This window comes from Ixodes scapularis, unplaced genomic scaffold, assembly GCF_016920785.2.
Source record: "Ixodes scapularis isolate PalLabHiFi unplaced genomic scaffold, ASM1692078v2 PGA_scaffold1__304_contigs__length_218370807, whole genome shotgun sequence".
Classification (NCBI taxonomy): Eukaryota; Metazoa; Arthropoda; class Arachnida; order Ixodida; family Ixodidae; genus Ixodes; species Ixodes scapularis.
This window is the reverse complement of record NW_024609846.1, coordinates 201,885,094-201,913,054: the sequence shown is the minus strand read 5'-3', so window position 1 is coordinate 201,913,054 and position 27,961 is coordinate 201,885,094. Positions and strand designations below refer to the sequence as shown.

Sequence of the window (27,961 nt, the reverse complement as noted above, 5' to 3'; positions counted from 1 at the left end):
AATTACAAGCTGATTTCGTTTCTTTCGTCTGGAGTATGTTTTATGCAGAATTTAGTTTCTTATGGCTGACACGTAGTATACGAGGTAATTTTTTGCGGTTCATTTCAACGCCAGGAGCGTAGGAAACACGAAAGAAGACCTAGGAGTTTTAGAGCGCAGCTCTTAGGCGCCCGTTTCCGGCTGGAGCCAACACCTCATAGAAATAAGGCCGTAACGCTTTTCTCGTGACGTCGCAAAGGAAGGCCATCGGGGGCGCGTGTCGAAGCGAAGGCAACGCGCGTGGATCGACCGTCGTAACGCGGTTTTCGCCTCATTGGCTACGTTTACATGGATGCGACAGCAGCGCATCGGATCCAGTTAGCGAATCGGATCCACTTCAACCACCAAGTTTACATGAATTCGGATCGACCAGCAGCGGCACCTCGTGTCGAAGGATCACAACGCAAACCTCGCGACCTTCAGATTGTTTCCGAGGTGTCCGGTTTGCCTAGCGGCAGGCAAAGCAAAGCTCCCGTAATCCCTCGCTCGAGCACTCGATCCGATCCGCTAGCGTATACATGGAGAGTCTCGATTCGGATTGACCATCTCAAACCACCCCGTCCCAGCGGATCGGATCGGATCCGATCTGATCCGATCCGAGCTGTTTACATGGACCGATTCGATTCGTTAACTGGATCCGATGCGCTGCAGTCGCATCCATGTAAACGTAGCCATACACGTGTCTTATAGCTAAAATGAAAGTTGCACATTGCAACGGGTCTAAGAAACACTTTATTACACGGGCAAAACATTACACCGCTAAATAATCGATGCGAAATGGCACGAGGTTTGCGTAAAACACGTCTATAAAAAAAATGTGATTGTTTTAAGTAGAAAATATTGGGTCACGCAATTATTGCTCTGGAAATGCTCATTTTACACAAAAATATTTTGACAAAATGGTGAGACACGCAGTGATTGGACACAGCAATACAGGTCAGTTAAAAATCAGGTAGACGTAGCCAACGTGGACACGGCTCGACAAGTGTCACTTACGATCATGTAAGCAATATTTTCGCGTGCATTCACTGAATTGAAATTAATATAATTTCGATCGAATGAAAAGATGGGGCCATCAAATCAGGTTGCGACGCTCATATAATCACTCAAAACAGCGAGCTGATTAAATCCCGTATTATTTAATCAAAATATATTAACTTTTTCGTGTGGCAGGGTTACTAAACTTACTATTTACAGTCAACTAATTTAATTCTCCCTATGGGCTCGAGCTGCGTAAGAACAAAATATAATATTACCACGCATATTTACAAATGTCGACGCAATAGCAAACGTATAACGACGAACAAAATTCCATTCTATCACGAGACTTAAAAAAAAAAAAATCGACTGCAGCACTTCCGTCTTACATGACCAAGAAAGCCCGTAAATGAGTTGTTCCTCACCTGTCGATCGTATCCATACGTCCCACACGAACCATCACGAAAAAATTTGAACACAAACTTCTAGAAGTCTTTCTCTGTCGAGAGAGAGGTCATCGGCCAGTGTCATCGTTGACTAGTTGCCACACACGTCACTCAAACTGTAGCAGGACTTGTTTCGCGAATCCACGTAAATACCGTAGTATCAAGCGAACACACGCACAAAAAATCTACCCGAGACTGCGGTGACGACAAAAAAAACGAAGGGTAGGAGGATCAAAAGAACCACACACACACACGCGAGAGCAGCACCAGCAGTGTGGGACGAGAGGCTTAACATTGTCGACCCATCTCTTGCTCGTGTGCGCTCCCTCCTTACGGCGATGACTGTTTTTTTTTTTTTTGTTCCTTATCCTGCTGAAATGTCTCAGCGTACCTTTGCAGACAGTCAGCAGCTCACACGCAACGTAAATTTACCAGAATCAGAGCCCGTACGAGGGAAGTGGATGTCGCATTGGAAATTCGGAGCCTGTTCATTCGAAAAGTGTGGGGAGCTGCGGGACTGGGCGTAGTCCCGCGGTTACGGGGATAAATATAAATTTTGTACTTTCAACCTTAGTAACGCGTTGTATATTACGTTTATATTATATATACAATAAATTGTACAAGACTGCGCTTTTAAAGCGTGTATTAATGTCGGATAAACGCGCATGAACATTACTGCGCCGATACGCGTCGACAGCGGCATTTTCTCACGTAGTTGCGCCATGGCCTTCCTTCCCCCGCCATTGTGACGTGCCACTCGGAGCGCTACGGCCTGATTTCTAGGAGGTGTTGCTTGAGCGGCGTCGCCATCGCCGTCGGCGTAACCGCGTGTTGCATTATGGGACGTATCCCATAATGACATCACAAGTGACGTCACGTGTGACGTCACGAGGGTCACTAGAGTAACGAGTGACTTCACAAAGGCTAGTCGTGAAGGTCACAACGAAGGTCAGGACCTTCACTTGTGAAGGTCCCGACCTTCACGAGGCTTCCACGGGGGTCATTAGGGTAATGAGGGACTTCAAGAGGGAGGATCGAAGGGAGGGAGAAGAAGGGGGAGAGGGGGATAAGGGAGAGAGAATGAGAAGAGGAGGATGGAGGAGGGGAGAGGGAGGAGGGGGAGGGAGATAAGAAGAAGAGAAGGAGAAAAAGGGCACACCCTCCTCTCCGTACCCTCCGCTCCTCCTCCTCAAGAGCTGCGCTTTAATTCGGCATTACAGGGAATCGTAAACGTCTTTCATTTTTTTTTCTCAATCATTGTGCACTCGTTTTGACGCCCTACTTTTTCAGACACTTGGGTTCCTGAAGGAGCGGAACCCCATTACTTTAGCGATTACAGATGTGCTAGTCTAGGTAGGCAAAATAAAAAAAAAAAGGTGATTGTGTTGCCCTATATATGAAAAATTACTTTTCACGGTACGCTGTTGATGATTATTCCGCGATTAGAGCTGACGTGGAGTTCCTTGTTATTCCTGAAGGACATATTATTATCGTTGTTATTTATAGGCCTCTTGCTAGCAGTAAGAGTTTTTTTTTTTTTTCAAAAGACATGCTAGGTTTCCTCGACTCAACTTTTAAACCATATTTGATTTTGGGATATATAAATATCGCGCTTCTTAAAGGTGCACTAAATACGTTTCTGCGATCGTCTCTTTTTGGTGATAACTTATCTTACGGGCTCCAAGCATCCTAGATATTTAAAAAAAATATGCTTGTGCGACGTCTATTTCCCTACTAAAACTGTGATAGAAGTTCGTGCTACGCCCCTCTCTAAGGCGGGCACTTTCTGAGGCGAGGAACACACTCTTCCTATATTAAGAAAAAAGAAAGAAAAATACAAAGACGAATTGTTATCGTGTTTTTCTTTTTTTTTTTTAAAGAAATCTAAACCAACCGTCCCTACTTCGCACTTTTTGAGCCTTCATTTTCTGATCCACTGTTCCTTACTGCAATGCGCAAACTGCATGAGACACTTAGCGCAAAAGAAAATGGGCGCTTTTTAACTTTTACTCAATCCAGGTACTCACGAGTGTCATATTTTTCAGCCTACTTGATACACTAAATGAGTATTTTACACCACAGGTTTTATTAAAAGCATCTAAAAAAGTGCAGATTGATTGTATGTGAAAACTGTATCCAGTTATGAGCAACAACACATACAAAGAACAGCATCAACAATAATAATAATAATAATAATAATAATAATCATCATTATTATTATTATTATCGTGCTATTGTGCCAGAACACAACGTAGTACACTAAATTTCCATTTACTAGATTGAATAGGGTCCATAAGGCACAAGGAGACCCATAAAGACTCGGGCAAGAGGCCTGTTCCCCGTTGCCAAGTAAGTTCGTAGTAACCTGCAGTCTTTATCGCTATTTTTCTCAGGTTTTGGTGGAAGTTTATTTCCGTTTTATAGTTAAAATTTGAAATCCTGAGGCATGCAAAAAAACGCCGAGAAGAACTGATCTAAAGGCAGATAATACGTACCGTGTTGACATTTGTCGCCAACGAATCCAGGATTGCAGCTGCAAGAACCGTCCCTGGCGGCACAAGCGCCGTGCACGCAGGAACACTTGTGGATGCACCCCTTCCCGAAGTAGCCTACAGGGCAGTCTGAAATGGAAAGCCGTCGGGTAAACGAGACGGTCAACAATGGCCACTTCACTACTAAGGTACAACTGCATTCCTACGGAAGCTTAGATTTCACGTGCGTCCGTTGCGGAGAAGGTGAGGCGCGACATTTCGGCCTTGATTTGCTCGTTCCTTGGGGTGCTTTGGTACTTGTTGGAAGAATCGACGTACTCCTTCGAGGTAATTCCTCTCCTCTTTCTCGAAGGTCAAGTCCTTGTCCGTAAGAGACCGGTGGATTCGAACCCCAGACCTTTTCAGCTGCTTACTCTGCGCGAGGAGCAGGTGACAGTCTTGCTCGCTCTCATTGGAGGTGGAAGGATTGGTGGAAGGCGCAAAGGCTCGCTGCCTTTGTCTCTAGTTACTTTGTTTCTAACCACTGTGTCACTATAATCACAGCAACATTGACCGTCGTCTGCTTCCCCTTGAGCAAAAAACAAAGTGAAAAAAAAAATCACCAATTTTTATGTCGGGTAAGTTAGGTTTATTTAATTTAAATCAGATGTATTTATTTAAATCAAATTAATTTGATTTAGATCACTGTAGCTAAATTTAGTGATTCTTTACCACTAGGTGTATTTTTCAACATGGCAGGCAGTGACCGATCAATTCGATCGATGTCCGAGAATAATGAGTCACAAAATGACTACCGTGAATGTGAAATACAGTTTACGTAACAAGGTTATATTGCTGTAATCCCCGACACACTACAACAAAAAGCGTGATCTTTTTAGTTAGTTAAAACGCTGTTTTTATTTTTTCTGGAGTTCTGACTCGATTGCGATGGATATTACTTTTCTAATTTCCGTTTCTTACTTTTGCGTTTTGATATATATATATATATATATATATATATATATATATATATTTTTTTTTTTTTTTTTTTTTTTTTTTTTGCGATAGGAGCTGACGAACGAAATTTAAGGTAGAAATGAAGCTCAAAGCTCCAGTTTTTTTTTCAGAAAAGCACTTCTTTTTGCTCGTATTCAGTTTTACATAAACCTTTTTTGCTCGTTTATTATTCGATATAAATACAAAACAAATCCGTATACCGTTTGTCTATCAATTGATATGTCTACTGTCTACCGTTTGTCTATTAAATGAGAAACAAAAGAAAAATTAAAAAAAAATATATATTTTGAGCTTTATTTTTGCGGGAAAGCTTTTATTTATATTGCCGCGCGCAGCTGGCAATGTAGGCAGCCCGGCCATGGCCTAACGGTTATTGTGCTTGCCTCCCACGCGAGTTACGCGTCTTTTATTGCTTCTGGTGATGTTCCTTTATCACCGGGAGTTACGCCTCTTTTATTTCTTCTAGTAATTTTTTTTTATTGATTCTGGTAATTTAATGTTCTGGAAAATTCGAGAACTTTGTTGCTTGTTCGAGGTCCGAATTTTCTAGTCGCCGAACCTTCCAGGTCGATTGTTCCAGAAGCCAACACGTAAGCCATAAGCGGCTTCGCGTGGCCATCTACAGTCTGTCTCGCCCCAGCTTTTGATCCTGCTGCTACGACGACTACGACGCCCGCGACGCTCTATTGTTTTCTTTTGTTTCTTTTTTGTGTTGGGCGCAAGTTCGTCCCATTGAACGTTCGAGTTTCATCAGTTATTCTTTGTTTCGCCACCTTGTCATTCGTAACATGTTGTTGGAGGTGCAGGGTAGACGCATGTCCGTGCAGCGCACACCTATGAGGGCCCACAATGCAAGTCCGACCCCAAGCGTTCGAAGACCCAACGAAGAGAGGGCCGAGACCCGATCAAGTCGCCGCAACCAAGGCCTACCCCCGGAACTGGGACCACTGCCGGACAAGACAAAGAAGCTACCGAAGTCAACGATGAACACCACGCCGCAGCAAGGCGGAACGCCACCGACGTCCATCGTCTACATCCAGGCCCCACTAAGGACGCCGGCGAATTTCAGTGGCAATCTTCATGAAAATGTGGATGATTGGTTGAGTCAGTACGAACGCGTCGCACGGTGAAACGGATGGGACCCTGAGCAGAGCCTACGGAACGTCTACTTCGCACTGAAAGGCACGGCACGCTCCTGGTTCGAGAACCGCGAAGCGTCGATTCCGTCGTAGGAAGACTTCCAGGCCGAGCTTCAACGCACCTTTGCCGGCCAGCAGCGACGTCAGCGGGCCGAAGAACTTCTTCAAGCGAGAAGTCAAGGGCCAAACGAGAGCGTCACAAGTTTCGTCGAAGACGTTCTCCACCTCATGCACCGCGCCGACCCAAACGCTCCCGAAAAGAAAAAGCTGCGGGTCCTGTTGTGGGGAGTGAAAGAAACTATCTATGGAGGGCTTGTGCAGAACCCGCCCACCACCGTCCAAGGCTTCATCACAAATGCAACAAACATCGAACGTGCCCCTCAAGCACGCGCCTCCCACAACCAGAGACTTCCCGGCTTCGCTGCCCTCTCGCCGTACAGCATCAATACCCCGGACAAAAGCGAGATCATCCGGGACGTCGTTCGGGAGGAAATCAAGAAGCTCCTGCCTGCTAACCACCAGCCTACTTCGATGTCAATAGCCGAAGTTGTCCGCAAGAAAGTTCAGTGGGCATTCCAACCTGAGGCTCCTGCCAGCGTAGCAGCACCCGAAGAGCCCTCTCTGACCTACGCCGCGGTAGCTGGGAGACCGGCACCAGCTGCCCGGCAGTATTCGACGCCACCTCGATGTGACCTACCAGAGCCACAGACTTTCCGACATCGGGAAGGGCAACCCCAGCTCGTCCCCACTGAACAACCGGCGCCAAGGAAGACGGATGTGTGGCACATATCCGATCGACGACCGCTATATTATCACTCCGGCGAGGCCGATCACGTCTACCGGAGGTGCCCGTACCGACAAATGGGCCTGCGAAACTTTGCGCCGAGCGACCCCGCCTTGGGGGCGACCAAAGGACATCGAGGAGTACCTCCGACGACCCCCTGTCCCTGGTGCCGATTCCACCCCGAGATCCCTGTTAGCCTTCGCCTCGACGTGCGCTTTCGCCTTTCCGCCGCTCTCTCCGGTACAGCCTGTCCCCCCAAATTTGTCGGGAAAACTAAGTGCGCCAACGCTTGGAAGTGGCGTTGCCGAAAACGACCGAAATAAAGAGCCTCCATGAACGACGGAGCGCTCCCGTTCTCCCGACGCTCCTTCATCGGTGTCCAACAACCTAAAAGTTATTATCGACGGCCACGACGCATCGGAACTCGTGGACACCGGAGCAGACTACTCAGTCTTGAGTGGGAGACTCTCTCGCCGCCTTCGAAAAGTGACGACGCCGTGGGAGGGGCCGCAGATTCGAACCGCTGGAGGACACCTCATTACGCCTGTCGGAAGTGTTCGGCACCGCGTGGGCGGGACGGTATCGGGCGATAGATAGGCGACGGCGCCGGTGACTGTTACAAAACCAACCAAACTTTATAAAAAAAATTGGCTTGCTCTGCATGCTTATACAGACGATTACCCTCAACGAATAATCGGTCTCTTAGCTGTCGATGAGAAATTTAGCCAGTGTAGTACAACCGCTAACCTGGGGGTTTTAACGTGCATCACGCAATTAGACGAACGCGTGCCGGTATGAAACTCATCCAGATCGAAACGGGCGGGGGCGGTGGGGAACCCAGGAGGTTCCCAGCGCAAGCTTTCGCTCCACGCTCCGAGCTGAGACGCGTTAGCCCACTCGGCCACATCCTGCCCTAACCAAACTTCAGTCAGTCAGAGTCTTGAGAGCAAGGAAATCAAAGGAAGTGTTGCTGAGCCGGAAGCTCAATATGTCACCTTTACCAAACTTCATTCAAGAACCTTCCCTTTTATACACAGGCGACGCACAGCTAGTGCCATCTCGGGAATCAGAAGCTAAACTCAGTAACACCTGGTTGTTGACCCCTACATCTCGCCTCCCAAAAGAGTTACTAGACCAAAAACAACAGGTTCACAAATTGAGCCGTCCTGGCGGCTTGAACACGCGGCCACAACGTCTCTTTCTGACTCCTCCTTGCGATCAGTGCCCCGCAGTTGACGACTCCGCTGATAAGGCTGCTTCAGGTCGGGGTCGAGGAGATTGCCCCGCTGGTCGACGCCCTGCCGGCTCTACTGGGGTCGGAGGCCAGGCTACTGTTCCGAAGCAGGTGGGGAGTCTTGCTCTCTCGAGGTCGCAGACGAATAGAATGGCACCAAGCGTCTGCGGTTCCGCTGGAGCGTACCGCTTTGAGTCTCGGCGATGTACGAACGTGGCCGCTGGGCCCGGCTAAGAGCTTGGGCTCGGCGGTTGGTATCGGTCACCCAGAGTGCATAGCCTGGCGTCAGAGGGCTCAAAGAATGGGCGTTGTGCTGGCGACGGAAATCACGAGCCTGGCGTGCTTTGTCCCTCGCATCCCGGGCTCTGAAGGCCTTCTGGCTAGGCTGAGTTACTGCAAGTCGTCCAGGTAGCACAGGAAGCCGCGTCTGGAGCCGTCGACCCATCAACAGCTGGGCAGCGAGAGCGACGACGCCAAGGTGGTTGCACAACGCGCCAAAGAAGTCCGCCAGCTCGCCCGATTCGTGATTCAAGACCAACAACGCTTCGACGAGGGCCGCTACAACCTTTGTCTCAGGGACATCCACCTCCAGCCTGGGGACAGGGTGTGGATGTGGACGCCCATCCGTCGCCGCGGCTTCAGTGAGAAACTGCTGAAACGGTACTTTGGACCATACAAGGTACTTCGTCGCCTTGGGGAGCTGAACTACGAGGTGATGCCCGACGGAACAACAACACCATCACGCCGCCCGCCACGATCTGAAGTCGTCCAAGTCGTGCGCCTGAAGCCGTACTACGCTTGATATAACTGTGGACCTTGTGCGTTCCAAATCACTCCTTAGTTTGCCGTTATTTTTACTTCATTTGTTTTGTTTTGTGTTGCATCGGGGCGATGCACTTTTTAAAGGGGGGGGGGGGGGAGTAATGCCGCGCACGCAACTGGCCACATAGGCAGCGCGGCCGTGGCCTAACGGTTATCGTGCCTGCCTTCCACGCGAAGAGCCAGGGCTCGATTCCCGGGAGTTACGTGTCTTTTATTTATTTATTCTGGTGATTTAATGTTGTGGTGAATTCTAGAACTCGGTTGCTTGTTCGAGGTATGAATGTTCTAGTCGCCGAACCTTCTGGGTCGATTGTTCCAGAAGCCAACGGGTGTACATAATAGGCTCCGCTTGGCGATCTGCAGTCAGTCTCGCCCCAGCGTTCGATCCTGCTATAACGCCGACTTCGACGCCCGCGATGCTTTATTGTTCCCTTCTGTTTCCTTTTTGTTTTGGGCACAAGTTCGCCCCATTAAACGTTTCAGTTTCCTCAGTGATTCTTTGTTTCGCCACCTCGTCATTCCTGACAATATTATCATAGTAAAACTGGTGTGATTTAAAGGGGTACCCCGCCGATTTCTTCATGGTCCCCAATTTGCCTGAAAATGTGCTAAACACGCCATCAAACGTTGCTGAATTAGTATCCCAAGTATTAGGTAAAACTATGTTTTTACGGTAAGTTATTAAATTTACAATTTTTGTCCTCATCGAGTTTTTTCAAACTGAAAGCCTCTACTGGAAGCAATGAAAAAGTGACGCCACCGGAAGGCAGCGGTTCACTCTTTGGACTGTAGAATTTGTTCCCAGCGGATTCCAAGCAGTTTCATGGTGTCAGATTAATGCTTTAGAAGCTCGATTCAGTACCCGCCCATTAGCCCGGAACAAATGCTTGGCATAGTCTAATCTTTAGACTATTTGCTCGAATGGCAAGGTTGCCTGCCGCTGACGTCATGGCACGGAAACGTGCGGCTATATTTGAACGTTGGTTTTTGCATCATTTTCATTTGCCGAGTTCGCAAGTACTATTCGGAATTTCGCAATACTAAATAACATACCGGAAAGGGTAAAGGCCGGTGATTCCGAAAATATAGTTTGTTGGGGTCGCTAAAAAAATCGCAAGAGTACCCCCTTAGATCATGATTTCAATCATATTCCTTTCTTATTTTCCACCTTGAGCAGAAAGAACAGTCGGGTCAGGGTCTGGTGTTCGCGAACAGGCGTCGTCTGCCATGTCCTACCCTGGCAAAAGTATGTCTCCTGTTGTGTGCTGAAGAGCATGCTTGGAAGTCACAGCGCGAGCTCACGATGGCAATGCGGCTCCATACGGCTACGCTATGCTAAATCTAGGTACTTTTAGCGAACAGTTATCATGTTCCACGTACCGCATTTCTGGAGCCTTTGAATCATGCTTTTAACCGCGCGCCCCGCAGTCACGGTATCACTCCGGGCGCGCGCATACAAGCATGCTTCAAAGGGCCCCAGTAGTGCGGTACGCTGAACGCGGTAACGGTTTGCTAAACGTCCCTAGTGTCCAGCCTGTGCGGCTGGTTGCTCGTTCAACGGCACTCGGGAATACAGTGTCCAAACGCTCTGCTCGTGACCGTGCGCCCTCATTCTCCGTTGCGTAGCACACAACATCGCGCTAGAGAGGAGATGAAGTGTTTTAAGCTGCTCGGGGAATCCAAGACGTTGGGACCTCCTATTCTAAAACTTTCTAATGGATGGAAAGGCACCCCAGCGTGGCTACAAATATCTGGTGCACAAACCACGGCTTTCGAAATGAAAGGGCGGTTCGTAAAATTGGCCATTAGGCTGGTCCCGTGACTCATGAAATACCGTTGTCAAACCTGCTGGCATAAGTGCTTGGCTTCATCACATATAATGTCTCATTAGTACTAAAATCACTTCAATCAATTTTTCACAAGTGCGCGTGTAAATGAATCGCAAGATCGAGGCACGCGCTGGCGCTCGCAGCTTTCAAATAGTGCAGTGTAGCGAGTGACAGGATGAGAATTGAATAGAAGCTCCGCCTTTTGAGCGGGCTCGTTGCCTTCCGCGGGGCTTCGACTGCGCATGCTATGGGGGGGGGGGGGGGGGGGGGGGGGGGGTTTGTCATCAAAGGCAGCAACCTCGCGCTGGACGCCGAGCATGTGGTAAATACTAAACCTGATGTTCAGCAGACTGGAAGTATGACACAGAGTATGGACCATACGACTGCACACCTTTTTCGCAGTGCTTCCCCGTCCTTCCAGGAGGGCAGTGACACGTGCCGTTTGTGCTCTCACAAGTGCTGTTACGCTGACACGAACAGGTGTCCAGACAGTTCTTTCCAAAACTGCCATCTGGACAAGCTGGGAACAAAAAGAAGAGAAAAAAATAAGACGCTGGCGCCCAGCATCTGTTTCTACCTACAGCTTGCTACGTTCATAACCCCGGCGAGGGCGAGCTCCAACCACGGTACACTTCCAGGAACGGTCCGCAACACCATCGCTCGACAGCTACCCCCTCGAAGACCCGGAATGAAGGCTTTTGAACATCTGCCGGAGTGTCCACCGTCAATGGGCCTTCGTCTTCCTCTTTCTATAGCATGAAAAAGGCTGCTGCTGCGCAGCCATAAATCTCCCGGCCAATGACAGGGCTGTTGGACCTCATTTTCACCGATACTGACAGCCACCTCCAATCAACGTTACTGGAGCAAGCTCAGTTTCCCAGCTCCGCCTGCGACGTGGGCTCAGTGGCGTTCACTTCCGGATTGTCTAGCCCGCCAAGTTTAAATAGCAATACTTGAGCTTGGGCGAGTTGTTGATTCATACTAACACTTCACAGCGCTAGGAAACAGACGCACACAAAAATAAATTTCAAACTCTCAAAGAAAGAACTCTCACACTGCGCTGACTCTCAACTCTGTGGTGCATTACACTTCATCTTCATCATTTTTTTTTCTTATGCACATAGAAGTAAAAAAAAAAATCAAGGAAGAAAAAGAAATTGAAAAGAAAAGGAACAAGAAAAGAAATGCACCAAGCTCTCAACGCTGTGGTCGTAGACGACGCGCGAGACAGGGAAGTAAGTTCCGACTGCAGCGCCGCTAGTTCTCGTGACCGCCACCTGGGCCACTCGCCTCCCCAGGCGAGAATGGGGAGCTGCGAAACTGAGCTTGCTTCACTAACGTTGCCTCGAATCACACCAGAATCCCGCCGGTCACACAATATCGTCACGTCACCGCGGCTAAAAAAGGGGACATACGGACACGCCCGGCGTAGACAGAATGGGACTGACCGAAGCTACCATCATCCAATCATGCCCCATTAAACATTGTCACCATAAGGCCGAAACCCGCACTCCAGTTTGTCCGTCACCCACTTTTAAGAAGCAGTACTTCTACCTGGATAGATGGATGTTTAACGTTAATGGTTATACCCTTTGTAATGAGCGGTAGCTTGCGCCACCTATTCAAAGTCTAAAGAAACAAACATATGATTCCTCCCGCTTTTCCAAGCCATTTTTAGAGCGCAGCTTTTAGGGGCCCGTTTCCGGCTTCAGCGGCGTCGGCATAACCGCGAGGTCACGTGACCACCCAAGGTCACGTGCCCCCTCCCCCGAGGTCACGTGATACCCCCAGGTCACGTGACCCCCTGAGGCCACGCGACCCCCCTGAGGCCACGCGACCCCCCGAGGCCACGCGACCCCCCCCGAGGTCACGCGACCCCCGAGGTCACATGACCCCCTGACGTCACACGACCCCCCCCCCCTCTGAGGTCACGTGACCTCAAGGAGTCACCTGTCCCTCAGTACGCTTCCATCCTCCTCCTCAAAAGCTGCGCTCTAACCGGCGTTACAGGGAATTGTAAACGGCTTTCATTTTTTTGCTCCCCCTATCACCAGGGAGTGTGAGATATCACCAGGATGACCTTTAGGGGATCAGGCAAAAATAAAAAAAATAAAAAAGATCACTCCCCGCCTCTTCCGCCCAGCGAGGGAGTCGCCAATTTTCCTCTCGTCAAACCTTGTCGGCGTTACCCCAGCACAGGACCCACTGGGGGACAGGGTTGAGACCTTGGGCCGGAGCCACGCGGGAGAGAGTCCCAATTTTCCTCTGTCTCGCCTGTCCCTAGCTGTGCTAGTTAGTTGCGCATCATTATATTTTTCCTAGATAATTTCCAATAATATTCTAATCGCCTCTTCGTGACTGTAGTCCTTTTCTCTTCCGACCTTCAGTCGTCGTCCACGAAACCCAGGGCCCCGGCCAAATCTGTTACCTCTCCAGAGAGGGCAGGGCGAAGCCCCGTTCACATCAAAACCAAGTGCTCTACTGTCTCACTCTCATTATGGCAGGCGGCACATAGTGTGTCTGTCTCCTGAAATTTAGCCCTTACGTCCTCGTCCTCATAACTCCCCTTCTCTCCACAAACAGTAAAGTACTTCCTAGTGAATTGTCAAACACATTTTCCTTTCTTATGTCCTGTTTTTGTGTCCTGTACATTGTTAGAGCTGACTTTCTTGCATTCTTACCTTCCAAATTTTTCTTTTGGCCTCTTTCACTCCAATTTCCACTGAAGTAGTCTGCTCAGCCCCTTTCCTAGTGTGTAGGTATTTCAACATAAGCTTTCGAGTTCGGCTTGTCCATTTTGTGTTTAAACGTTTCATGTATAAATACCTTAATACCTACCGTGCCCGCTGCGCATCATCCATTTTGGTCAACCTTTGTTCAAATTTCAACATACTAATTGTTTCTGCTCTCAAACGACGACCAGCCCATGTCTTCCTGTACTTCTTCATTTAGTGTATTTCCGTGTGCTCCTAGTGCCAATCTTCCTACGCTTCTTTGTCGAATTTCTGATCATGATTGAACCTCTGATTTCATGCACAACACCCAATTGCCAAAAAAGAGTCCTGGTGCCATCACTCCTTTCCATATGCCTCTGTCCACTTCATATTTATTATAGTGTTATAGTGCCTTGAGCTTCATAATTTATGCATTTCTTTTCCCTTTTCTAATTATATTCTCCCCATGTTATTCTAGACCCTAAATATTTCCTTCTCTTATTGGGCCAGACTCCCACATAATTGTATTTTCCTACATGGTCAGCTATTACAATATCTTGTATTCTCAAACGTTCCTTCTTTTCGTCATTAAACAGAATTACTCCAGACTTGTGACTACTAAAACACATGCACAAGGTGTCCCCTTCCTCTCCACATATTCCAGCTAGTTCCTGTAACGTATCCTAATTATCTGCCATAAGTACTATGTCGTCCGCATATATCAGTCGTGGCATTACCTGTACTACATTTTTCTCTTCTTCTATATGACTAACATCAAGACCTAAGTTGCTCTGCCCTAATTTCTTTTCCATTTTACTGAGATATATCATGAAGAGCAGATGTGACAGTGGATATCCCTACCTGAGCCCTCTTTCTATTACTGCGGGTTGTATAGTTTCTGCTTCACGCGTTATAACTACATTATCGTCTGTGTACACCTGCTGAAGAAACCTAACCAGACTTGCATCTAAGCTATACCCCTTCAGCTGACTCCAGAGTTTTTCCTGGCTCACGTTATTGTGCGCTCCTTTGATGTTCAAAAAAGCTAGCCATAAAGGATTTTGGTTTTTCATTGCTGTTTCTATGCTTTGTGTGGCGACGAATAAGTTCTCTTCCATTCTTCCATCTGTTCGGAATCCATTTTGGAGCTCACCCAGTATTTGCATATATTCTGTCAATTTTTCCATTCTTCGCTTTACTATTTGCATAGCTCATCTGTATATAACTTAGGTTACCGTTATTAAGCGATATGCCTTAATGTTGTCTTTGTTCATTTTCCCTTTATATATTACTCTCATTTAACTTAGTTTCCAATCGTTGCGAACCTCTCCTCCCATAATTATTTGATTAATCAGATGCCGTGCCTTCAACTTGCTTGTTTTTCCTAGTGTCTTAATGAGTTTCATGCGTATGTCGTCTGGGTTTGTCGCTGTACCTGGTGGAACCTTACTTCATTCCTTATTTTATTCTCTTGTCAACTCCACAGTTCCACAATTCTGTTCCTCTTCTACACTGCTGCTGTCAGTGCTATCCACTGCACCCCTCTGCTCAGGCTGGGAGAAAGCCGCTTCAATTGTCCGCCTAATATATTCACGTGCCTCTTCCCCCTCTACTCTTCTCCCTTCCTGTGTGGTCAGAATGTGTTGAAAACGCTCTGTCTTTCTCCTATGCGCTTTAATGTGCTCCCAAAGCTTTTTTGCCGCGTTACTATTTTTGTTTTGATATCCATCATCCACTGCACTGTGCACTACCAATTTTGGCCTGTACTAAAGCTGATGTCTCTCTTTTCCGCTCTTGGAAGTTCTCCCATTTCGATGCTACTACGGCTGGCAAGGCCCCCCTTTTCTTTTCACACCTATGCTCCCTAGATGCCTCTTGGCGCCGCAACATGGCTGCTTTAACCTCCTTACCCAACAGCTTTTGGTTTGTGTCTTCGTTTTCGTTTTCCTCTTTGTTTAATTTGGTGCTTCTCTTATTCTCTTTTAAAGATTCCTATCAGGTCTTCATACGTCCACCCTCTTTTCGGTTGTTTCGATACTATGTTCTCAATGTTTTTCGATACTTTTTGTATTTGAACTTTACTTAGTTTCGACTTACCCACTCGTTCCGGAGCTTGTTGTTCTGGTTCAAATGCGCCAAATTTAATCGTAATTCTTTTGTGGTCACTCCCTAAGCTTCTTGCACCTTCTTTATCTATTTCCAGACTTCCTAGCCTGTCATACAGTTTGTGGGGCAAGAGGCAGTAGTGTTTTGTTTAGTATGAGTTGTTTCATTCCCACGTTACTTTCCCCGTCGAATTTTACTCATGCATTAACTAACACTGGGTCCAGGGCATCACACAAATCATCTAACAACGTTTTGGCTGTATCCGTGAATCCTTCAAAGTCTTCTAAGTGAGCATTCATGCCTACTATGAGAATTATTTTCTTATTAAAACCAATTTCTCTGATGTCCATCGATATGCATGTAAAGTGTTCTATATTTTCCTCCCTTGAGCCAGCTAAGCAAACCCCAGAATAGGTTCAGACCTATTACTTATTAATAGTGTTCAGACATAAGCGCTCCCTGCAGCTTTCCTTCCCTCTTTCCCAGTCCTGTCCTTTAACTAACATGCCTAGACCTCCGCCTTTGCGTTCACCTCCCCTCCGGTTGCATCCCATCCAGAAGTTGCCGGGCATGTACGGTGGTTGCTCTTCATCTCTAAAGTGAGTTTCCGCTGCCCCATACACTGAAATTTTTAGCCTCCAATTGTTCACTAACCTCCTTCCACTTTATCCTTTTTCTATCTCCCCGAATGTTTATGAAGGCTATATTCAGCTGATTCTTTCTCTTATTTCTTTGGGAGTTCCTCCCACTCCTCCTGCTGCTCTTGCGGTACTCACACTCATGAGCTTCCCCCTCCTCTGGTATTGGTACTTCTACACCGGTTCCCTCCGGGCACCGTTCACGTGGGCCCCCAAAAGACCTGCGACATGACGCCCAATCCTATACCCTATCGTGCTACTTCTGGCTCCACTGTAGTGGATGCCACATGCAAAAAGGTCTGAGCGAGTCTCACACGTCACCCTGTTTACTTCAAATACACCGTACTGAAGTCATTGACTCGTCCCCCTAATCACCCGGTTAACTTCCATCACCCGTGGTTTTGCCTGAAAAGACTGTTTCCAGACCTTTGGGGTAGTGCTTGCAGTGCAGTGATGGCGATATCGATAAGATTCAATGAAAAACAGAAAGAATGAATGCGCAAAAGTTGGAGAAGGTGTACAGATTTAAAAAAAAAAACGCTCCTATGTCGCCGTCATGTTTCTGATGACAATGCCACTGGCGCGGCTCTGCGCCTCCTATCAGCTAGAAATTTACGACCACTATCTTGGACTGTTGAAATCTGCTTAGTGTGATTCTTCACGTTTGTTTTGCGGTTCTGTATTTTAAGTTTTCCGGCCTCCCTAGAAAGCGGAAATGGGAAAATTACTTTCTTCAAGTAATTAAACTGCATTACTAATTACTCGTTTGAAAACTCCAAAATGTAATTAAATTACATCACAAAGTACTGCAGACTAAAATCATTGACATAACAACTACTTTACAGAAGTAATAAAATTACTTTGACATTACTTTTCAATGCCTTGAGGCAGTAATTCATCCTCATTTTATTTACAGTATTTGTACCAAAACTCAGATCTTCCTGCTCACACCGTAACAGCCTTGTGCGCCTTAAAGTGAACCATACTGAACAGTTGTTTTGCTGGCGCACACGACATAAGTGTTAAACACGATGAATAGCTTCTTCTTTAGATGTGACTCAGCGACAGTCGACTCACCGGTTTCGTTGTTCATTCAACGGTGAACGTCCTTACTTAAAGGGTGATATGTTTCCATCTTCCTGATCTGGAAGTTACAGTCCTCGTCGGTATGTTAAGTCGGGCCATGGGAGCTCGTACATACAAAAAGTAGCCACGTGAAACGTTTTTCTTCCGCCTGGGACGCAATCTATTCCTATTCTCCCAAGGCCACTTGTTGACATACCCCCGTTCATTCTTCCCAAGGAGTATTTTTCCCAAAAGCCCAAAGAAACCAAGTGAGGGATGAAGAAAGAATGAAAAATTAACACTGAGACAACATAACCACGTCTTTCAACTAGCAACAGACGATTAAAAATTCACACAGCCAGCAGCCGACTAAACCCAGGAGAGAAAGGGGGAGAAGGGCAGAAAAGGGGAGATAAAAAACGCGAAGAACAAGTCAGAGAGGTGGATTTATCTCGGATTTTAGAAATTCAACCTCCGTTTTCGTCAGCAGGAGAGAAGGGTTTGACACGTTGTTGTTTGCTGTGGTCATGGCGAATGACTCTATGACCTCCCTGCCGAATCTGCTGTTATGCCTCCCTTCCCCCCCCCCCCCCCCCCCCCCCCCCGGGATTTGTGTTTCATCAAAGAGGGGATGACAAAGCGAACACGAACGGGCATGTATGACTATCAGAAATAGGAATCTGGAGAGGCCTTAGAAACTTCGTTGTGATGTTCCCGGAGTCTGTGATTGGTGCATCTGCCGGACTGACCTATGTATTGATGGCTGCAGCTCAAGAGAATTAAGGGAGCAAACTTTCTTCTCTTTGCAAGGAAGGAACTTATTTTCGTGTTTAACAGTGAAGCTAATCGAAATCCGTTTGTTGTTCACTTTTTATCGGTAATGGTAACCGTCACAGTTTGTTCTTATTATGAAGTAACGTATGGCGGTAACCCGTTACTTTTATTTGAAAGTGACAAGTAACGTATTTCGTTAACTTTTTTTTTCGGTAACGCCTATAACACTGGATGAGCCCAAACCCTCTGAATCGGGCTGCTTGTACTACATAGCCAGTGGGTTTTTTTTTTCTAACATTCTTTTAACACAGAGTTTAATTCACGCGGACTTTAATTCTAATGGAGTCCTAAAAGCAATCGAAGCTTTGAAACTAACATCATCCGCAGGTGTTGACGGAATCAATTCAAAGATACTAAAAAACACGAAAAGTGCCACACGCGTCCTTTTGTCACACATTTTTCAGCAATCTCTCTCATCTGGAGTGGTACCACTGGACTGGAAGGTGAGCAAGATCGTTCCCATACGAAAGAAAGGTCCATCAACCTCAAGCAGCAGTTATCGTCCCATTTCAATCACCAGTGTTTTATCAAAATGAATGGAGCATATAATTTACTCGCCTGTTATAAATTTCTTAGTATCTGTTAATTTTCTTCATCCGAGCCAACATGGTTTCTTAAAAGTATTTTCTTGTGAAACCCAGCTTGCTCTTTTTACTAACGATCTAAGTTCAAGTGCTGATCATAACATACCTGTAGATGCCCTCTTTCTAGATTTCGCAAAAGCTTTCGATAAAGTTCCACACCAACGTCTCTTATTAAAACTTTCACGTTTAAACCTCGACCCTCAAGTCGGTAACTGGATTCGTAACTTCTTGTCAAACCGACAACAATTCGTTCATGCTAATAACCACTCTTCGCCCCGATCCCCGGTTGCTTCTGGAGTGCCCCAGGGCACTGTTCTCGCTCCCCTACATTTCTTAATTTACATAAATGGCCTACCTGCTAATATCTCATCTAACATACGCTTATTCGCAGACGACTGCGTTGTTTGTCCTATAAATAACAGCACTGACGTTCACGCCCTGCGGTCTGATCTTCACCATATCGAGGCCTTGTGTGATAGATGGCTAATGTCTTTGAATGCTAACAAAACATCCCTTGTTTCTTTTCATCGTAGACAATTTTACCCATCTCCTAACTACGTCATTTGTGGTTCACTCATATCTCCTGTACCTACATATAAATACCTAGGCATTACCTTTTCAAACGATTTAACTTGGTCCTCTCACATAACGAACCTAGCTAATGACGCGAATCGCGTCCTAACCTACGCTTAGCCCCTAGTCCGACCCAAACTAGGAAATGCATCTGCTGTTTGGGACCCACATCAATCTAATCTTACTAAAACGCTCGAAACCGTGCAAAATCGCGCAGCAAGATTCATCTACTCAGACTACTCTTATCATAGCAGTGTCACAGCGCTTAAATCTCAAGCTAATCTTTTTAACCTCGAATCACGGCGCAAAATTTCCAGGCTCCGCCTTTTTCACAAGTTTTATCACTCATCACTTGGCAGCTCTGTTATCGCACCAGCTCACCGCGTTTCATGTCGCAGCAGTCATCAGGAAGCTGTCTATCGCCCCCATGCCCGCTGCACTGCGCATCTTTTTTCATTTTTCTGCCAGACAGCAAAGGATTGGAACGATCTGCCCACCGACGCCGTGCTCCACTCCAACCCCGCCCATTTCAAGGCATTCATCGAAGAAATTTCTTGATGCTTCGCACTACTCTCATGTAATAAATACCCCTTATTTTGGGGCCTTTGAAGTGTATTACATCAAAATAAATAAATAAATATATCTAGAGATTTATTCTTAAAAGTGATGTACAATCCGTACGACGGAGGCGCTTCTATGCGACCGGGTGCACACCAGACTTGTGCCTATCTCAAATACTCTGCTCAGGATACTTTATTTCAAATACTTTTTGAAGTATCTTGGTATCTTGCAAATACTTTTGATCGGTAGTATTTGATACTTTATTTTAATTACATTTCTCAGCATCTGGTACCCATTATCTCAAATACATTTTTTACTTCCCGCCATTTCTCGAGTTTTCCGGTATGAAGTGGCGTGGGCGTGGCAGGAGCAAACGTGAACATTCTTTCGAGCAACCAAATCCTGTTTCTAGCTCCGATTAGCTACGGTGACTTTGATTGAGATCGTGAAAGAAACATTGCTTTTTTGCCGATACGTGACTCATATTTCAGCACAAAGTTCTTACAATGAAGGTTTTCCCTTCGCCTTCCCAAAGGCGCCTCGTTCCACTAGGAAGAGCGGAGAGAGAAAAAATGCCCCCTCCCTCACACCCCGCGCGTCGTCTGCTCCGCCGAGTGGGCTGCACCTAACATCCAGCTGGTACTGAAACTCGGTGTAAAATCGCATAATTTTGGAAATTTCAAGCGCAGATGCGCGAATTTTGATATGAAAGTTGTCGTGTAACACTATGCTCGATAAAAAGACTAACCGAGTTCAACTGCGCTGTTACCTGCGTGCAAATAGAGAAAAGAAATGGGAAGTCTGTGTCTGAGTGGCCGGTCTCTCCGGCGAAAAGTAAGTCCGGTTTTTGTAGCTTTTTTACTGTACAAAGTTTGTACTGGTGTAGGCCTTTAGCGACAATGAATGGAATGGAATAATAAATAAAGACGTGTTTTCCTGACGCAGTCGACGCAATGGTTGAGGACAGTGCTGCCGGCTGACTCCCCTGCTATTGGAGTAACGGAACAAAGGCAGCGCTAGTTGATCATTTTACTGAAATAAAACATCAGGACGCTACAGGCTGAATTTGGAGTAGCCAAAATATTGCAGGAACGCGAACCACTTCACAACGGCGGCCACGAGCGACAGTTTGATGTTCGGAACAGCCAGCCGGTACAGCCCATAAAATGGAGAATGGTTATCTCCCGGTTTGTCGTCTGCTAGCGGAATCGGGCGCGTGCCCGATTCTCTCTCACCACCTCATGCCTGTTATAGTTGCACTGTGCTCTTTTTTTACAGCTGCACTTCTGTTGCCCACACCAGTTACATATTTTGCATGTTCATTAAGATGCACTATTTTATTGGTCACCATGCAAAGTTCATGTTCTGGAGGAGGGAGAAGGCGCGCGGAAACACTGATGGACTTCAATCGTTTCTCAACGCGGTTGTCACACTGTACAGCCTCAATACCGAGAGGAATTTTCCCTACGGTGACGAGGAGGACGAATCTGACGATCCTTTTGCCAGCGAGTGAACCGTCCGCCCAGCCCGTGTTCCTCTCGCTTGCAGGAAGATGACTTTTGCACCGACCTCTCGTTAAGTGCTTGTCTCGTCAGTTAGGTTCTGCTACCAGCTCAAATGGCTCCTTTTAGGGCTTCCACATTTTGCAAACGGATCGTTGTGCTCGCGATGCCGTGTCCCGGGGGAGGGGGGGGGGGGGGATGATACGACGTAATCGGAAGGCTCCTTAAAGGTATGTGCTTCTGAGAGCACGTAAAATCGTGCCTTGCATCGTCATGCTCAGAAAAATAACAACAAAGCACAGAGGAATGTTACAGCTTATAATCAAATAAATATGTTTGTCACACTCGTTCAGCAATGCATTCGGTACCCGATTCGCGCCGTTACCGTTGGCCTGTTACTTCGACGTCGTCGTCCGTCATCACCGCCAACGCTACGACTCGTCCGGCTTTAGGTAGTCGCCGCGTTGACTTTGGCAGACGATATATGTGTCAATGGCGCGTCTGGAGCTGGCTTCAGAGCTGCGTTCGCGTGTGCGTCTATCTAGAGATCAGGTCGTCTGCTCTTTGCGCAGAGGCTGCGGTGACGTCAGAACGACGCCGAGCTCTGATTGGCTCTGATTGAAAGGATAATGGGTAGACCTCAATGCCAGATGCCTTGAGGTCTACCCACTATTTATTTCAACCAACCAGTAAGAGCTCGGCATTTTTGACATCATCGCAAACCCTGTGCAAGAAGCACACGAGCCTGGACTCCGCATTGGTATTCAGTGAGTATAGCAGACGGACTTTATCGTGCGGGAGGAGATGGCGGTGTGGCGAGATCAGGTGCGTGCTTCGTCTCTTTCGCCGTGCTTTTAAATGGGCGGAACGTGAACAAAAAAAAAATGTTAGAAATAAAGACTAGGGGCCATTGTAGAGGTGGTCGCCTTTATTTATTACTTTTTTTTTCGACCGACAGGACGGCATATCCAGCTCTGTTTTGTTTAGCCGCCTGACGGCGCTTCGGTCGGAAATGGGGAGGCGCTTTGGGAGTCGGGTGTCGCGTTTCAGGGGGTCCCGTGCCGTTACAAGTTGGAATTCTGCTTGTTTATGAGCTTTTCCCGGTATCGGGAAAATGGCCGCGGGCATGTGACCCACTTCGTTGCATTTCATGCGGAACCCCGGTTTTCGAACGCACGTGAAGACACTTAACTTTCCGACGAGAGGCTGCTGTCTCAACGGCGCGTGCGTCTACCCCTTGACCTTGAGACGCGGGGCCAGACGCAAAGGTTTGCCGAGGAACCCATGGCCGAGACATTAACACGTCACCGGTCGCCAGGCCGTTTGCTGGGAGACAAAGTGCCTCAGAGCTCTCGGAGTCGTGTCTCGGAACTCTTCCGTGACGTCCGGGGACCAGGCGCTTCCTATATATTCTGCATATGCCTGGCGTGTCTTTCTTTTTGCTTTCCTGCCAACGGCCTTTAGCGGTGGCATTGACGTGCCCCAGCCGACATGTCTCGATGGTTCTTGCCGTTCGCGAATGTGTATCTTCTTTGGCAGATAGGAAAGCTATAAGTCTTATTTTATCCTCGGCTTCTGAGAACCAAGGCTCGGCTTATGGTTCACTCCCGGAGCAATGACCTCTCACCCGATCGGTCGAAAGTGCGCTGTGTGTAGGCGTTGTAGTTTGGTTCCTCTAGCCAATGGGACCAGGGTCGAACCCTGATTGGCCTACGCAGGTTCGAGCACGCTGTTTTAGACCCTGGTCGGGCAGGGGAATCTGAGTTTTGGAACCGGCTCGTGAGCGACCCCACTGACGTTCAGCTCCCGCGGTGCGCCGCGTTACCTGTCGTGCGCGACAGCGTCTTCGTCTTCGCGGCTACAAGGTAGTCGCCGTCCTTACCGTGCGCGGTAGGATCATCTGACGCCGAGGCGTCTCAGTCTGTAAGCCGTGCGCGGCAGTTTATTACAGCGCGGAATCTGTTCGTACTTGTCTTTTATGTAACTGTTTGATTATTTTTTTTTAATCGAAGTACAGTTTCGTTCATCTCGTTAACCCTCCGAGTGGTCGGTCGCCTCTGCATCACCACCAACGCATCCAGCCCTCCAGCAACTACCTTCATCCACGATCCCCCGGTCCTCGACGGCAACTTCAAGGTGGTCCATCGAGGTCGGGGAAAACAACCTACCTTAACATCTACTGCCATAAAACGATTTTCCTACTTCTTCCTCCTTAGCGTTAACCCTCAACTCAAAAGCGAATTGAGAAATCACATGGTCGTGACATGCTTGGGCACTGGTGCGATGACTCCAAGCTTTCACTGTGCTTTTTAAGCATATCATAGAACTTGTCATTCGGAATTGACGAGAAGTTCCGTCGGGACACTCATCGGCCACGAACGCGAATCCAAATATTCGTCGACGGATTGATTTTTTGATGAGCGCGTACGCCCGGGTGACGCAGTTTTCGTGTCCAATGCATGAGCTGGGGTCGGCTGACGTATACCTCTGACATGTTTTGGATACCGCGGATGTATGACAGGTCAGGAAGGCTATCCCATCGTCATCTCTTGGTTGAGAATCCCACTAACCAAAGGTGCACGTTTCACCTTAACAACGACATTTCAGTACCCCCCCCCCCCCCCCTCCCAACTCTCCTTCCTTGATAGCACTACCTCCCCGGTTTTATCGCTACAACCAATAATCCTTACCAGTTCCGAAATGTACTATTACTAATCGTTTTTGCGATGATTCATCACTTGTTCGATTGCTTGTTTGTTTGTTGTTATAATGTTACTATTGATCATTCGCTAGAGTTTTACTACCTATTTATTGAACCTGTTGTCTTCCTGTGTAACGCATTCGGGCACTTAGAAATAATTATTAATTAATTCATTCCAAATATATAAATGAACAACTAAACATGCTTATTAATGGATAAACAAATTATTTATTTATTGAATCAATTAATACACGAATAAATACGAAAATAAATAAATAAAGACCTTTATTACACGATTATATAAAAAAACAATTAAACGAATGAATGAAGGAATGAATGAGGTGCCTCACCAACCTTCGTCGCAGAGGCTTCCCGTGAATCCCGCAGGGCAATCGCATTGGCCGGAGATCCGGTCGCATCGACCCCGTCGACACTGGCAGCGCTTCTGGCAGTTGACGCCGTGGGTACCCTGCTCGCACTCTGTTTGTAAATAGGAGGCAAACGCGGCGGCTGAGCCGAGAAATTGCCTTCCCAGCTTGTTCTCGAGTGACGCTGGAGGCTAGCCCGACGTAAAGCCCCTTCATGTTTCAAAAGTAGCGCAAGGTGCGTCGATGCACGAGGCACGTGCAACGTGCAGCCCTCGGGAAGATCATGGCGGCACAGCGCAGGAGGCTTTTCAATATATAACACTTTTCAGCCAGATTGTTATTCTTGTTTTGCTTTAGGGCCGTAGACCCAGTCAAGTTACCATATGGTAGCTTTTTGTCTGGAAGCCCGCCAGAGTAAATTTCTGGAAATAAAGATTTAATTTCATTCAATTCATTTAATTTCATTTCAGACACCATTATCTTCTCAGAAGGTGCGCGCGGCACGTGTCTCGAGCCTTTCCCCAACAATGAATGGCGCCACTTTTTCTGAGAAAGAAGGGCTTTGGCCCGACGGTGTACAGCAACAGAAACTCAATATTAGGTCGGTTGGGGCAGTATGAGAACGTCATTTTGTTTTTCTTTGCATTCTTTCTTTCTGCTCCCTACCTTCCCGTATTTTCCAATACACTCAATGTTTTTAGAATACCAGAATTCCCGGGATTCCATTATTTGAGGTTAGGACAAATGACTTTTTTTTAAACGTAATAAAGCTTTTTTTATTTTTTCCTTGTTTGAAATTGCCGAAGCAGGCGTGAGGTACGGCTGTGAGTCACCCCCCGATGTGTTTGTGAATTATATCGAGAGGCTATGCAATGGCATGTGGGAAGCACGATTAACTGCGCAGAAATATAGTGGATAATAAGGGCAGGGAGGTCGAAAGCTGTTTACAGTTGTCCCGCGCGACCTTCCTACTTCCGAGAACGTTTTGGCCCCTCGTCCCTTGAGCGTGCACGTGCAGCTAGCCAAAGCGCGAGGAAAGGCAGCGAGAGCGTGCTGGAGGCCGGGCGTTCCAAAGAGACGCCCACGCCGTTCTCACCTCGTCAGTGACTCCGTCCACCCATCCGCTGACATTGGAGGCAAGGCTAGACGCCCGAGCTAGCCCGCGCTCCTGACTTTGAGACGTGCATTTGTAGCGCGAGTGCTCGTTCTGCGGAAGAACGCTTCAAAGCACCGACCTCGTGCTCTCGTACTTGTGGCATTGTCTGCAGTCTCAGCTTAAGTGTGAAAGAATCACTGGACGCCATATTTGAGGGCACAGTTTAGAGCGCATGCTCAGAATGAGCTCTCAATAATCGGCTGCTAAGACCGGCAATCTTGATGCTGTGGAATGCACGTTGCGGAACTGTGGAAGCTCGCCATCAGCATCCGCTCAGCAATAGCGCACGCAGCTATGGCCGCTAGTGATACTCCCTATTGGGGACGTGCGCGATTCAAAGCGTCGCTGCAGTCAGCCTGCCACGACTGACCGAATGCTGACCATGACGTCAGTAAAGGATTTCTCATCGACGGAAATACTGTCGAGACCGGTTATAGCGAGGTCGGTTATAACGAAATAGCGGAAAAAGCGATCATAATTTCCCATCCCCGTTTGCACTTCTCAAAGCATTTGTGGACGAAGGAAATGAGCGGCTACCGCTGATAAAGCGAAGAGAAAGTTTGTAATCAATTAAAAATAATAAAATTCGGAATTTTACTGTTTCAGACCGTTGCACTTGTGCTGTCGTGACGGAGCAGCCAGCCAGAACGGGCCGGAGACGATGCTCCAAAGGCTGCCGATGACAGCCTCTGCATCGTCGTCTGCTTCCAGCTTGTTATCTGGGAAGCGGCTTTTCCGCATCGCACAGGAAGAAGCCGTCGTGGTGTGCCGATAGGGGCATTCGGAACGCTAGCGACAACGCACCTATGACGTGCCGGCGGAGACGACGGAAAGAACCTAGGTTTGAGAAAGGGAGCAACCCCAATTTCCTGGTGGACGCTACCTTGGCAGCTAGGCTCAAGTGCGCTTGCATTTGGTTGTTCCGTGGCCAACGTGGCAAAAAGCAAATAAAAAAAAGAAAAAGAAAACAGGCAGAGGGGCGGACACATTTGCAGACGGTGAACGCTTCTGACTCCTTGCAGGCAGCAGCTGATTTTGGAAACGCGTCCCACAAACCAAAGGGACAAACGATAGGGCAGTAGCCACTTTCTTAAATCTTGGCTCTCTGTACCGACGAAACACGAACTTGAGCACGAACTTGGTGCCGTGCGCGCTTCGTTTGCTTCCTGTTCCGTGTCGGCGTCGCTAGTCCTTGTGATCGTTCTCCGCGCGAAAGTCTGGCTTCGCACAAGCAACAATTTGGCGACTCATTGCGACTCAGCGATGGCAGGTCCCAGCACATCGAAGTGGAAGACGAAGGCAACCTGCTTGAGACAAGAGCGTGCCGAAATCTTCGACGAAGTGTGCAACAACGTTAAAAAATGACGTCCACCGCCTGACGCCCTTTGCAACGACCGTCGCAGCTGTCGATATGGCTCTGAACGTGGTCCGTACGTAGCTCGCAGGATTTTCTTTCGATAGGGGCTCCTCGCAGTCGCCGAGAGCCAGCTCCGATCTATACTCCGTTTCAGCTTATGATGTACCGCAGAAAAGGCTACAACGCAAGCTCCTTGCTTTAGTGCACATCTCGGCGGCACAAGCTCTCGTGCATTAAGGGCGGCTGCCAACGCTATGAGCTCGCGCTTCTAGCCTTCGCTGCGGTACAGCTACAGTACAACATAAGCTGAAACAGGGTAGTATTCACTGGCGGCCATATCCGAGTGCGCTGCTGCTGAGCGCGTGCTGACGGCAAGCTTCCACAGTCCTTTTGGAGCGGAAAAAACGACGACGACGACGCTCCAGCCAGGACGATCGAATTTGTCGCTCTAGGAAGACTGCGTTATTTTATGGTTATTTCCTGGTTTATTGACCGAATATTTCCCTGGTTTTTCAAGGATACGTCTCCTGTCCACACCCAATTAGGAGCTACGACTCCGCCCAACGGGGGCCACGTAATATGAGCCTCCCGAATCCACCACAGCCTAACCAGGATGAATCTGGATCTGCCGAACCACATCACAAGCCTGAAGACTCTCATGATAGCGTCATGGATGACTTCGAGGACGAAGCTGGGTGGCAAACCCAAACGTCGAAGAAGAGACGTCACGGCTCAAATTCAAGTGAGGACACAATCATAACCCAGCCGGGTTATAATCTCACAGTCATTGTTAAGCCTAACGACCCAACCACGATCATCACCAACATGAACCCTCTGGTACTAAAACAAAAGCTGGACAGTCTGGCCCCTGACGGTGTCATCCAGATTCGGCCCAACTACCGATTGAATCTTCTGGCCATCAATGCTAGAAATGTAGAATCCACCAAAGCACTCCTGCAACTGAAGAACCTGGGAACAGTTCAAGTTCAAACTTACGAACCTCCTCCACCATCGGCATCTGTGGGTATTATTCGAGGAGTATC

The 27,961-nt window shown here is 47.6% G+C and overlaps 1 protein-coding gene across 1 annotated transcript in view; it reads right to left on the bottom strand.

Annotated features, from left to right (window-relative positions):
* The window catches only part of LOC121048543 (multiple epidermal growth factor-like domains protein 6), a 241,208-nt gene that overhangs the window by 72,152 nt on the left and 141,095 nt on the right, over positions 1-27,961 (bottom strand). The window contains exons 16-18 of the mRNA XM_040504993.2: positions 24,392-24,517; positions 11,151-11,279; positions 3,959-4,084 (exon numbers count right to left, since the gene is read on the bottom strand). Of these exons, the coding sequence (XP_040360927.2) occupies positions 3,959-4,084; positions 11,151-11,279; positions 24,392-24,517 (381 nt within the window). The remainder of the gene's footprint in view (positions 1-3,958; positions 4,085-11,150; positions 11,280-24,391; positions 24,518-27,961) is intronic.